Source organism: Otolemur garnettii, unplaced genomic scaffold, assembly GCF_000181295.1.
Source record: "Otolemur garnettii isolate 467f Iridium unplaced genomic scaffold, OtoGar3 scaffold00076, whole genome shotgun sequence".
NCBI lineage: Eukaryota > Metazoa > Chordata > Mammalia > Primates > Galagidae > Otolemur > Otolemur garnettii.
Window position 1 is genome coordinate 4,879,043 of NW_003852471.1, and position 12,604 is coordinate 4,891,646.

Consider the following 12,604-nt stretch of genomic DNA (forward strand, 5'->3'; position numbering starts at 1 on the left):
AAAAAAAAAAAAAATACACCAATATGAGCACATGTCAGAGCAAATGCAGAGCAGATTACATATTTTAAGACGTTAGGTAATAGAATTATTGACCTCAAATTGTGAGATTACATCTTCAAGATCATTCCATGAATAAAGAAAAATTCTTTTATGAAACACAGAGTCACTTGAAAAAGAACCAAAAAGATATTTTTTTGTAGTGAAATGTCTATAAATGAAAAACTCAATAGGTAGACAAAACAGTGAATAAGATATAGCAGAAGAAAAAAGGTCAATGATTTGGAGAACAGAGCTGAGGAAATGAAAAAGAATGTCTCACATAGAAATAGAAAATACAAAAAATCAAGAAACATACAGGATAAAATAGGATAGACCATCAAGGACATGAGGGCAATGCATGGAATATTGCTGGAAGATAGTATGTGCTCAATAAATATTGGTGAATGTACAAGTGAGGGAATAAACAGGATTTCTTAAAGGAGAGTTCAGATAATGTAACATTTGAGATAATGTTTAAGAACTTTCCAAAATTGATAAAAATAAAACCCCAAACTCACAAGACACAATGAGGACTGAAAAGGAACATACAAATAAAACATCTAGACACACGACAGTGAAACCACTGAGTTCCCCTGCCCCCAACCCGTGTTACCCACATATAATGCACATCCTTATTTTTTTCCTTAAAAATTTGGGCAAAATGTGTGTGTTATACATGGTAAAATACAGCAAATTGACAGCAGATCTTGTAACAGCCATAATCAGAAGTACGGAGAAATGAAATTACTGCTAGTCTAGAAATCTATATCCAGGTAACTATTCAAAATTAGGGGGAAAAATAAGGACTTTTTCAGAAAGATAAACATTGAGAGAGTTTAGCATTACCAGAACTTCATGTCATTTCTTTTTTTTTTTTTGAAATGAGGTCTCACTATGTTGTCCAGGCTGGTGTGCAATGGCTAGCCACAGGCATAACCATAGCACATTGCAGCGCTGAACTCCTGGCCTCAAGCCTTCTTCCTGACTCAGCCTCCCAAGTAGCTGGGACGATAGTCACATGTCATTGCTGGGGGACTTTTAAAATGGGTACTTTAAAAAATAAGAACTTGGATTCAGAGGGAGAAAACAGAAAGACAATGAATAGATGAAAGGTGAAAAAGAAGCAGGAAGGTAATAGGCACTTTAAGTAAGCATTGAGTGTATATGTTTAAAAAATTTAAGGCTATTAAACAAGGTGAATAAAAGCGCGGGCTAATAACCTCGGGGTTGGGCATTAAAGCGTTCTCAGATCACTGCAATAATAGGAGGAGAATAGAGAGCCTGGATAACTTTAGACATAATTGCATAATTAATCGAATGTAATAAGGTATCAGTGATAAGATCAGCCATTATTTCATGTACCATGAACAAAGAGAAAAAGAAAGCCAGTTAAATGGTGAGTGGCATCATGCCTTAAAGATAGTCCTACATTAGACACAAATTGATCATACTAAGCTCTCATTTCTTTGAACTTTTTTCATCTATTTCAAGGGAATCGTCCATTTCTCCTGCTGTCCGTTATATTACTTATGAGAAGAACACAACTATAATATACAATAGTGTAATAGGTAATCCTTTACCAATACCTTAGTAATGAAAAATATAATTTTTTAAAGTTCCATAATGTTCTCAGTTAATGCCTTGTAAGAAAATACAGAGTTTGCTGTCGTTCCCTGATTGACTGATTATAAATTGTATATAGCCTTATGCTGCCTTTCCTGGCCTTTCTGCATACACGGTTTGTATTTTAGTATTGAATTATCATCTAGTTGTTTTGAAAACATTTTAAATGGATGTTTAACCCAACACTGGTAGGAACAACCCAATGCATGTAAGTCAATTGGAATGATCACAAAATAAGGAGCAGTGTGACAAGCTCAGGCACATGTCGGCAGTGACAACTATTATGCCTACTCCATAGCCAACGGCAATCAGAAGACTGCCATCCATTATAAAACACATATTTGTTTCAGGAGTATTAGTGTATAAGAAATATCTATTTTAGCATTGATGATATATTTTGACTATTTGCTAAAATGTTAAAGACTGCTACATTAAAAGGCTAGAAATTAAATGCGTAACCTTCAAACCACCAGGTTCTGTAGAGATGGTAAATAAAATGATAAAACACTTAATCAAAAATTGCAGAAAAGAAGAGAACTGTAAAAAATTCAGGAACTACAGTAGAAGTGCCATAGTTGACCACCTCTCTACATCGACCACTTCCTTAAGTTGATTTAAATTTCATAGACCAGACGTGGCCCACATGCAGGTATCAGTACAGTAGACCTAAATCCTTATGTTGACCACTTCTGTTTGTCAACCAGTTTGTGACACTCCCTATTCTACTGTATAACGCATAAAGTGAAGAAATACATCTCAACATGTCACTTATCACAATAAATGTCAGTTGGCTAAATTTTTAATTCATAGACACTGGAATGATTTTAAAAATCGGCTTACATATTTTTTACAAATTATATTTAAGTCAATGACAGAAAGGTAAAAGTAAAGACAGAAAAAGAGAAATCAGGTCAGTGCTACCCCAAAGAAAACAGGGAAAAACTTATTTATTAAGAATAAAGATGCTCAGTAGTATATACTAATTAAAGGAAAAGTTCTCCGAGAAAGAAATGGCAATTCTGGACTCATGCATACATAGTGAAAAAGCCTCCAAATTTATAATGCAAACTTGATAAAATTATAAGAAATAGACAAATCCAAAATTATGAAAGAAAGTGTAAAAATAATCTCTTAGTAATTGACACTCCAAAACACAAACTTATTAAAGACCCTTGGTTGTGTGCCCTGGTGTCACAGCTCACAGCAACCTCAAACTCTTGGGCTTAAGCAATTCTCTTGCCTCAGTCTCCCAAGTAGCTGAGACTGCAGGTGCCCACCAGAACACCAGCTATTTTTTGTTGCAGTTGCCATTGTTGTTTTCTTGGCCTGGTCTACGTTCGAACCTGCCACCCTTGATGTATGTGGTTGGTGCTGTAACCATTGTCCTAGGGGTGCCGAGTTCACTTTTTTTTTTTTTTTTTTAAGAATACAGTTTCTAAAGTCAAACTCTGAGCTTCATTCTTGACTCTGCTACTTCCTCTACTTACTAGCTCTGTAACTTTGGACAAATTATGTTATTAACCTCTCTGTGCCTCAGTTTCCTCATTGGTAAAAAAGAATATTAGTTATAATCTCACCAAATAAATATAAAATACTTATAAATTTAACTGGAGATGTACTAAATTCTTTACAAAATTACAAAACTTCATTGAAAGATATGTAAGAATAACTAAATAAATGAAATACATGCCTACATATAAGAAGATAGCACATTATGATGTTAATTTTCTTTAAGTCAATCCATGGCTATGATAGCCTCCACTTAAGATACTAACAGAATTATTCATAAGAATTGAGAAACCTAATATAAAATTATTAAAGAACAAAACCAAAAATGTAAGAAATTTTTTAAATGCTTGGGGATATTGTCCTACCAGATATTAAGACTTACTATAAAGTAAATGAAAGATGTACAACTTAGCTATGTGAAGGACTAATATAAGACTATACAAAACACTTTGAGTTAATATGAAAAGGTTTTAAAACACAATAGAAAAGGAAAAGAAAATAACAGGCAGTTTACTGAGGAGGAAACCAAGTGGCAAATAACAAATTAATATCTAAAAATATCTGTAAAAACAGACTTCATTAATAATGAGAAAAGTACACATTCAAAAAACAATTACAGACTGGAGGCAGGGGCTCATGCCTGCAATCCGAGCACTCCTGGGAGACCGAGGTGGGAGGATTGCCAGAGTTCAGGAGTTCAAGACCAGCCTGAGTAAGAGCAAGACATCTAGACTTCCTCTTTACTAAAAATAGAAAAACTATTGGTCACTGCCTGTAGTCCTAGCTATTTGGGAGGCTGAGTCGGGAGGATTGCTCGAGCCCAGGAATTTGAGGTTGTTGTGAGCTAGGCTGATGCAACAGCACTTTAGCCTGGGCAAGAGAGTGAGACTCTGTCTCAGAAAAAAAAAAAAATTACATGCTGCTTCACATACAGTGAAAAAAAAATCCCTTAAAATTTGATAAAAACAAGCATTGGTGAGGATAGAAAGTGACTGGAATTTTTGTACAATGCTGATGGGAGTGTATTGGCACAATCCCATCGGAAGGCAGGTGGTACAATGTAAAGTTGGAGGCACTTGTTTCACTGTGAATTGTGTACTTTAGAGATACCCATTTGCCAAAATTGCCAATTACAAGAATGTCTATTAAAGCACTGTTTAAATAATGAATGTCAATCCAAACAATAGTGGGTAAATTGTGTCCTATCTGTAAATGGAGTACTCTGTCCCAATAAAAATAAATGAATTGAACTACATTTACTGACATGAATAAATCTTAAAAACATGATCTTGAGCCCAATGATAGCATTTATATAAAATTTAATAACCTGAAATAGAACTCTGCAAGTAATTTTTGAACCATGAATATGTAGCAAAAACAAAAACAAAACAATTATGCTTGGATAAATACCACATCAGGATATGGGTTACCTTGGAAACTATAAGAAAAGAGAATTAGATTAGAGAGAGATGCATGGATTTTCAATTGTACCTAACTTCTTAAATTGGGTAATTCTGTGAGTCTAAGGTGTTTCATTGTTTCAAAAACATTAAAGAGCAATGAAAGGGGGGTGGGCGTGGGACAAACATCAGTAGGTAGGGAGGAGAAGTAGGTGAGTGGTTAAAGGGAAAGTCCCATTTGACTTAGCCTGGGAGGAAAGCCAGGTCAGTATAAGAAATGATGATTAGGCAAAGGGACTCTAGAAGGGACTGGAAATGAAGAGGCAAGACTGAAAGGCATTTGTGGAAACTTAGAGAGAATTTTGAATGAGGAGTCACATTTTCAAAGCAAAGCATGGGACAAAATATTTCACAGCAGCATTTTGGAGTAACTTTTGGTGGAAAAAGGGGATAGATTGCAGAGTAGAGGTTAGCAAGGCTCCATTATTTTGTGAGTGCCTTTGGGGAGGTACTGGAAGCTAACTTGCCAAATTTTCAGATTCCACAAAGATTGACCCTAATAAGTAACATCCTAGACAGAATCATGATGTTTAAGGGGTATGAATATGCTGGATATTAAGGCGTAAAGACAAGGCTATGTATGCAGTGGTTTAAAATGTGTCACAACACACTTCACATTTTTAAAATTATCTAGTTACAAGTTGTGATTCAACACAAGGAACTTAGCAGTGCCATAGGGCAAATGTGGATGACTGTGTAATGTTACTATTGAAAAGAAAGTTTAGAAACAGTATCTGACTAGTATCTATAATTGCTCTAGCAATTGGTCCCAGTACTGGACAATGACAAATTACAATGAATTCAGAGGAGGGTGACCAGGACACCAGGAGTGCTTCAGAGTGATAATGCGGCATTCTCAAACAAGGTCAAAACTAGGCTGCCCTTGGAGGATTCAATGAATAAAATCCACTTGGATGGGTGAGATTAGCCAGCTACAGGCCTAAACTGCGGCCCTGTGTGCTCACGAGTGACTCTGCGGGTGAGCAAGAGGTAATTTCAGGGAGGATGTGCCGGAATGTGGTTGTAATAGTGGAGGGGACACCTAATCAATAACCATATTTCTTATCTAGAGAAAGACTGGGTAAATACACTTGGGGAGAACAGCATGAAACACAGAGGAATTCTGATCCATGCAGGTTATAATTTTCATTATCAATCCATAGTGAAGCACTACTGCCTGTATTTCCAAGTGCTGCATTTCTATCGCATGAGGTGGGGAGCATTTCTCAGGGTCCTGGCAGAACTGAGTTTTCCACACCTGGAAATGGAAGGTCACCACGTGAGGTGGTGTAACCTTTCCCTGACACAGGCCTCTCCTTTGTTGTGGAAAAACCCAAGGACACTAAGGATGTTTAGCTGGTAAGGGACAACCCAGAGGTGAAGTGTGGTGTTTATCTTCAAAGTTTAAAAGTTTTTCTTATAGGATCCAAGGTCAGACTCTTAATTGTTGGGGGCAAAGAACAAGAGCAATGGGCAGAAAGTACAAAGAGTAGGATCCCACCTGTTTAAAAGGAGGAACGTATCAACCACTTAAACTTTCAACAGCGGGGCAGCTATCCTTTGATTCTTTGATCAGAAAAAACAGGAAAAGTCTGGATAACTATGGCCCAAAAAATAATAATAAAAAGATATGGGGTGGCCCACAAATTTGATAGAAAAGCTGAAGTACCTGGTTGTAGAAGGGGCAGTGAGCAAGGCAGCTACCGTGATAGAGGGGCAGGAAAAACAGTAACTGTTTCTCTGGGGCACCATCATCAGGATAAACCACCTCTGCTGATTTCTTTCTTAGAATTACTGGGAGAAAGAAATCGTATTGGCCAAGTGTGTGTCAGGAGTCCTCCTCCTTTCTTCCTCTTCCCCTGGCAGGTCTTGTCAAGCCTTCATGAAATGGGATAAAGCATTTGCTAAAGGAAAATTGAGGAGCTGGAGAAAATATTAGAAACCTAATATATCTGCATCATTGCAAGTGCAAAAGAAGAGGGTACCTCCCTGTCAGCAGTCTGAGGGGGTGATTTCTGTCCTAGTAGAATTTGGAAAAGGCGATTTAAAAGGCCTCTTCCTGTTTTAAGGAGGAATTGAGACGTGGCATTGATTACTGAGATCCAAGAATAAGGTGACGAGATTTTAACATTGGTAAAGCGGGATACCATGGGAGGGGGGGTGCAGGGCCTGACAACAATGCAAACTTTGATAAGCAGTTCTCGATAATCAGTTCTCAACAATTATTTATTATTAAAGTTTAACATTATAAAATTAACAAAAATAATATAAAACTCATATCCTGGTGAAATAGCCACAAGGCAGCCAAAAACCGTATATTCCCTTACTGTTCTCCTGCGTTCCCTAGCTTGTTGTTCATTCTTTCCAAAAATCAGGACTTTTTTAAAACGCCATGGGACGTGGAACAAATTGTTAAAAATTTGGACAGTCTGGTCACCTTGTCCAAGAATGAAGAGCTGGGCCAGGATCTGAGAGAAGCCTGGGGCACAGTGAACAGGAAAGTAAGCCGTAGGGTGGGCGTGGTGGCTCAGCGTACTAATCAGAAAAGGAAGCTAAGGAGCTGCTGGTGTTGGTCACTCAAACTCAGTGTATCTAAGTTAGAAGGCACCGTCTGTCTTCTACTCCATGCCACGATTGCAGATAGAGAAATGGAAGAAGCAAGATGGGATAGAAGTTAGCAGAAGCCACATGAACTCCCACTGTCTAGACTTACTGGCCAAGTGGGAAGCTGATTGGAGGATGTACGGGGGAATGATGCTCCCAATGACAGTGAACCTGCCAGCCTGAATAGCTAACCAGAGCCAACGTGTGACAGAACTCAACCAGTTCTAGACTCTGAATATGACTGGCAGCTGTGAGGCAAAACAATTAGTGAAGAAAACAAAAGAAATCACTGGCCACTAGTGCCCTCTGGTGGTTTTAGAGAACTTAATTTTTATTTTTTTCTATTAGATGAAAATCAGTGGCATTTTCAGCCAATGTATTTGCAAAAGAGTGTGAAGGAAGGGGCTGCGGAGAACAGCACAAAAACCCTACCCAGAAAGTGGAAATGCACCAGAAAAATTTGGGTTTTGTGTCTACGTTGATTAATATTCTGGAAAAAATGTAGACACGTAAATCTGTTCTGGAAGATTACCTGCGAAAAGAAGAGTGTTTGGGCAATGACTTCATTGGTCACAGGGGGTATTTGGCATGTGGACAGCCGCCACCAAAATCACATACAAACAGTTTTGAAGAGGAGGCTGCACTGGTTGCCAGGATGCCTTTTAAACACGGCTTCTCTGTAACTGAGAAGAGAGCTGTTATCTCAGAAATATGTACGCATTTGCCAATTCAGTATTTTATGGCTTGGGTCCCACCAATTTCTTCTTCCTGGCTGGTGTCTGTGCCAAGTGTTGGCAAATGCTGTAAGAAGATGCCTGGTGGCCAAGGGCTTTGAAGTGGGACCGATCTCAGGGAGGGGCTAAGTAGAGCCAGGAAGGTCAACATCAAACCGTGCTGGGCACTCCGCATCCAGGCCCTTTGGGACCTGCCTTCAGAGTACATAATCTTGGCGTTGAGGAGAAGCAAGGAACAGGAGGACTGATGGAGGTTTTAAATCGGTCTGATTATACTGGGGACTAATAATGGGTGAATGCAATTAAATGAGGGGGAGGATAGAAAAAGGAGCAAAGAAAAGATAAAAAATAGAGGCAATACAGAAGGAAATAGAATCAGCGTTATCAAGCCCTGGGCAACTGTCACTTCTGGCAGCAGAGCGATCTCCTCGTCCTTGTCTCACATTACCTGTGTGGCAGGAGGTGTCAGCCTGCCGTCTTTCATTATTCAGCCTCCACCACACACCCTGCTCTGTTTACAGATGCTCCTGTGCAGCTTGGCAGGTCTGTTTCCCTGAATTCGCTCTCTTTCCCCTTCATGTCATTTCAAGGATGTAAAAACAATCCCTCATAATATTTTTGTGAGAATTCCCTTCTGGCCTGCAATTTCCAGAGCTCTGGTCTCTGTGAGTGAGCACGAGAAGCCTAACTGCCCCCTGAGCCCACAACTTCTTAGACACCAAAATAAGCCACAGAGTAGAGAGAGACCATGTGAGTGGCCCTTCCTCTGTGCCCTGAGAGGGTCCCTTCTCTGGAATATACATGTATACCTCTAAGATAAGTCACTTCAGGGATCTACTCTATAAACCAGTTTACTTACCGAAGATGAGCTAATTATTTTAATTTGCTCCAAAGCTTCTGTTAGGCTGTCTTCAATCTCAGAGTCATCTAAGGAGAAAAGGTCCCCAGCTCGTGAAAGATCTTTTTGTCCCAAAACAAGTCGGAACAGTTGATGCATGATGTGGAGGGTTAGGTGGGTTGACTTTCTACAGATCCAGGCCCATGGGTTTTAGTTATCAGAGGTCAGCAGGGCACAAACATTCAGCAGGAGGCACACTGTGTATTCCATGAAAGGTCATTTTTTCTCCAGACTTTGAGGTCTCCACTGACACCCTCTGCAAGGGAAACAAATGACATAATATGACCGTTGGCAGGAGGGCATGAGCTCAGAATGTGAACTTGGTCTCCAGCAGAGAGAGAACAACAACAAAAAGACACTTGGAAACGTGTTCGCAGAGTAACAGACCCTGACTTGATGAACTTCAAATGAGCTCTTTCCTTATTTTTGCCTCAAAGCTCCTGTCAAAAATCACTAGGTTTCTTCAGAATTTCATTTGACCCTTGAAAAGCTGCAGGAGCCCCGCGCTTGTTTTTCTCCTGCTTTCTGTCTTCTTTCTGCATCTTCTTCACGCCATGAGGAAACACACGGAAAAGGAGCACACACGTCCCATGCTTGCCTGATTCCCTCCAGACTCTCGTGGAAATCACGTAGAAAGGGAGAATGAAAGGGAAGAGAGAAGATAGGAAACATCTTTTAGAGCCACTGCTTGGGGCTTTCCCAGAACTTTTCTTTCTTTCTAGAACCTGGACATGGACATGGGTGGACTGCTTTGCTATGATGGCAATAGAATCCACTCCCACCTCTACCACCTATCAAGTCCAGAAAGTGATCTTGATACTCACACTATTTCTTTTTACTGTCATGAAGTAGCAATGAAATAAAGGATGCTGGCTAGAAATATGGAATTAGATAAATCTCTGCTGAACACGGACATGAACTTGAACTCAAACACTGAAATTGAATGTGATCACTTTGATGTGTAGGCTTAGGAAGAGAGCTTTGAGATCAGGAAATCCTCCCTCTATTTCCACAATTGAAATAATAAAGTTCCACTGTATTCCTTATCCAATTAACAGTCCGCTGAGAATAGGGTGATGGCACAAATTAGATATCTGGTTATTCTCATCAGCTCCCTTCTGGGCCTAATAAAATCACAGACCATTTGCACTGGGAGAGACCTCTATATTCATTTAATGGCCAGGGAGGTTTAATCACTTCCCCAAGGCCCCAAAGTAGCTGTGGCAGGAGGCTCATCTGATTTCAGGCCAGTGGGCTTTCCTAAGAATTTACAGTGGAGTGAAAATTACCTTATTGATGGAAGTAACTTAAAAATGCAGCTGTGTGCTCATATAGTGAGAGTCAAGAGTTAGTTGTTTATATAAGCAATAGGCAATTCTGCCTGGCATTTCAGTCTGACTGTGCTCACCAGCATGTGTGTGGACAGAGGAAGGAGAGCCTGGTGTTCCCTTGAGCAGGTTCAGGCCTCTGTTCTGAGCTATCGCTGTGCTGAATGCAATCTTATTTTATTTTTTATGATTGGGCACATAATTTTCAAATTTAAGGGTGCACACCCGCTATGCAACATAGTCTCTAAACAAAAGCCAAACTTTTCATCAGAGACTCAACCAAATACTTATCTGCAGTATTCCAAATGTGGAGTCCGAGGGGTCGTTTTAGAGCTTTCAAGAGCAGTGTTGCCCGTACGCAGTTTTTGTACCATCTACAAGCTTTTGTAAAAAGATGGCTAACATTTACATACCCGTATCCATGTGCCAGGGGTAAATATTTTGCAAATATTAACTCATTTAATCTTTGGAATAACTGTATGAAAATACATCACCCACATTTTATCAGTGAGGATCCTGAGGCCATTTAAACAACTTGCAAAAGCCACACGGCTAGGAAGCTGCTTTGAACACAGTGTCAGGCTCTAAGTTCATAACCACTTTCCACACTGACTCCATGTAAAATTCGAGGCAAGTCCTCAGGGCATCACTAACAGGGAGGAAGGTGGAGTTGGGTCATGAGGTGAGGAAATGAATTCCTTGTGTCCGACCCTGCATCCTCAGCCATCTATGCCCTGGGATTCAGGCCACACTGAGAGCAGGGGAGTCACAGGACATGGAACTCAGAGGAGGAGGAAAGCAGGGTGGCAAGCTCAGTGTGCAGAGCAAGGGGCCCATGAAGTAGCTCACCCCTGGACAACCGCGGAAGGATGAATTACAACATCTACCAAAAAAACGATGGCAGCGTTTTCCTGAATTTTCTCTAAACACATACATCCCTCAGTATCAGATATTTGCAGTGACAGAATCTCAGTGAAATAGTATTAAGGAAAATTGCAGGAAATGACATCACGTTGACCAGCCAGCTCGTTGGACGATGCCTGGCACTTCATGAAACATGTTCAGCTGCCTCAGACTGATCAGGCAGAGATATGTGCTGGTGGAGAGAGGCCGCACCCCTGGCTTCCCCTGGGCCCCCTTTCCACCCTGCACACTCACAGGAAACTTGGTGTGCGGCCCCACATTCGTGCTTCCAACTCAGCAGTTACTCTCGGAGGGCCCGTCACACGCAAGACGTTTCTTAGGGCCCTTAGCAGAAACATCAAGTTGTTCAACTCACAGTGTACAAGAGATCTCAGGGTGGCACAGGGAGAGAGGAGACTTGCACCGGACTTCTACAATATGTCAACAACCAAGAGAAAAGTACTCTGGGCTCTATAAAAAGAAAGGTGGGGAAGTAAAAGGGGAGAGAGGTCACTCCCAGGAGAAGACGATGGGGGATGGCTTGCCGAGGAAATGGCATTTGAGCAGCACCTTTAAGTTTGGGCAAGATTTTCACAGGTTTTGTCACCTGTTGGTGTCATGATTTTCACAGGGCTCTTTTATGCATTATCAACTCTGGTATTTGGAATACCCCAGGGGGATCTACTGAGTGTGCATTAGCCCTCTTGGCAGATCAAGACAACCAACGCTCAGGGAAGGGAAAGGCACGAACTCAAGGGCTCACAACTGCCCAGTGGCTGAGCTGGACTTGAGTCTCAGTCCCCAGAGAAGCAGCTGGGGCAGTGAACAGCATTTGCCAAGTGTCAGACACTTCTCTGAGGGCTTCCCAAGTATCCAGTCACTTAGTTCTTATGACAATTCCATGTGATAAAACACCTGATGTTCAGAAAGTAACCACCAGCCCCAAGGCATTGCAGGGTAAATTGCAGAGTTAGGATTGATGGCAGCTGGTCTCCCAGGACAACGTGCACTCAGGGCTTTGCATAATCACGTACATGGCTGTGTGTGATAATTATTAGTGAGCTACCTCCCTTCCCACCAGCTCAGTGATTTTCCCCACGTGCTGTATGTCCAGATTGGCAAGTCACGTTACTTATCAGCAGCTCTCATCAATGTTTTGTTCAGGTTATTCTGTTTCCCCCACTGGTTTGCAATAGCAGGGAAGGTCAGAGCCAGATCAAATTCTATCTCATGTTCTGAGACATTCCCTACCCGTGAATGTCATAACCCTATGGCCTAAACATCGTACATTCCATACACACACTCAAATACTCGGCAGATATTTTTACTGAAAGGGAGACAGGGCCAGGGAGGATGAGTATCATGCCTGAGCTTACACAAACAGCCAAGCTTCACATCCAGGTGGGTCAGACTTCAAACTCATACTTTTGCTATTACAGGAAAACTGACTTGTAAAATTCTTTCTTACTCCCCACCTTTCATTTCTGTCCTTTATAATTTCTTCCC

General features: G+C 40.7%; 1 protein-coding gene across 2 annotated transcripts in view; it reads right to left on the minus strand.

Moving 5' to 3' along the window:
- VEPH1 (ventricular zone expressed PH domain containing 1) overlaps positions 1-12,604 on the minus strand; it is a 203,951-nt gene that overhangs the window by 190,973 nt on the left and 374 nt on the right. The window contains exon 2 of one of the 2 annotated variants that reach the window (XM_003794136.1): positions 8,829-9,123. In XM_003794136.1, coding sequence (XP_003794184.1) covers positions 8,829-8,966 — 138 coding nt within the window. In that variant the 5' untranslated portion in view covers positions 8,967-9,123. Of the gene's footprint in view, positions 1-8,828; positions 9,124-12,604 lie in introns of those variants that run through there. The other variant, XM_012807816.1, reaches the window with a different exon arrangement.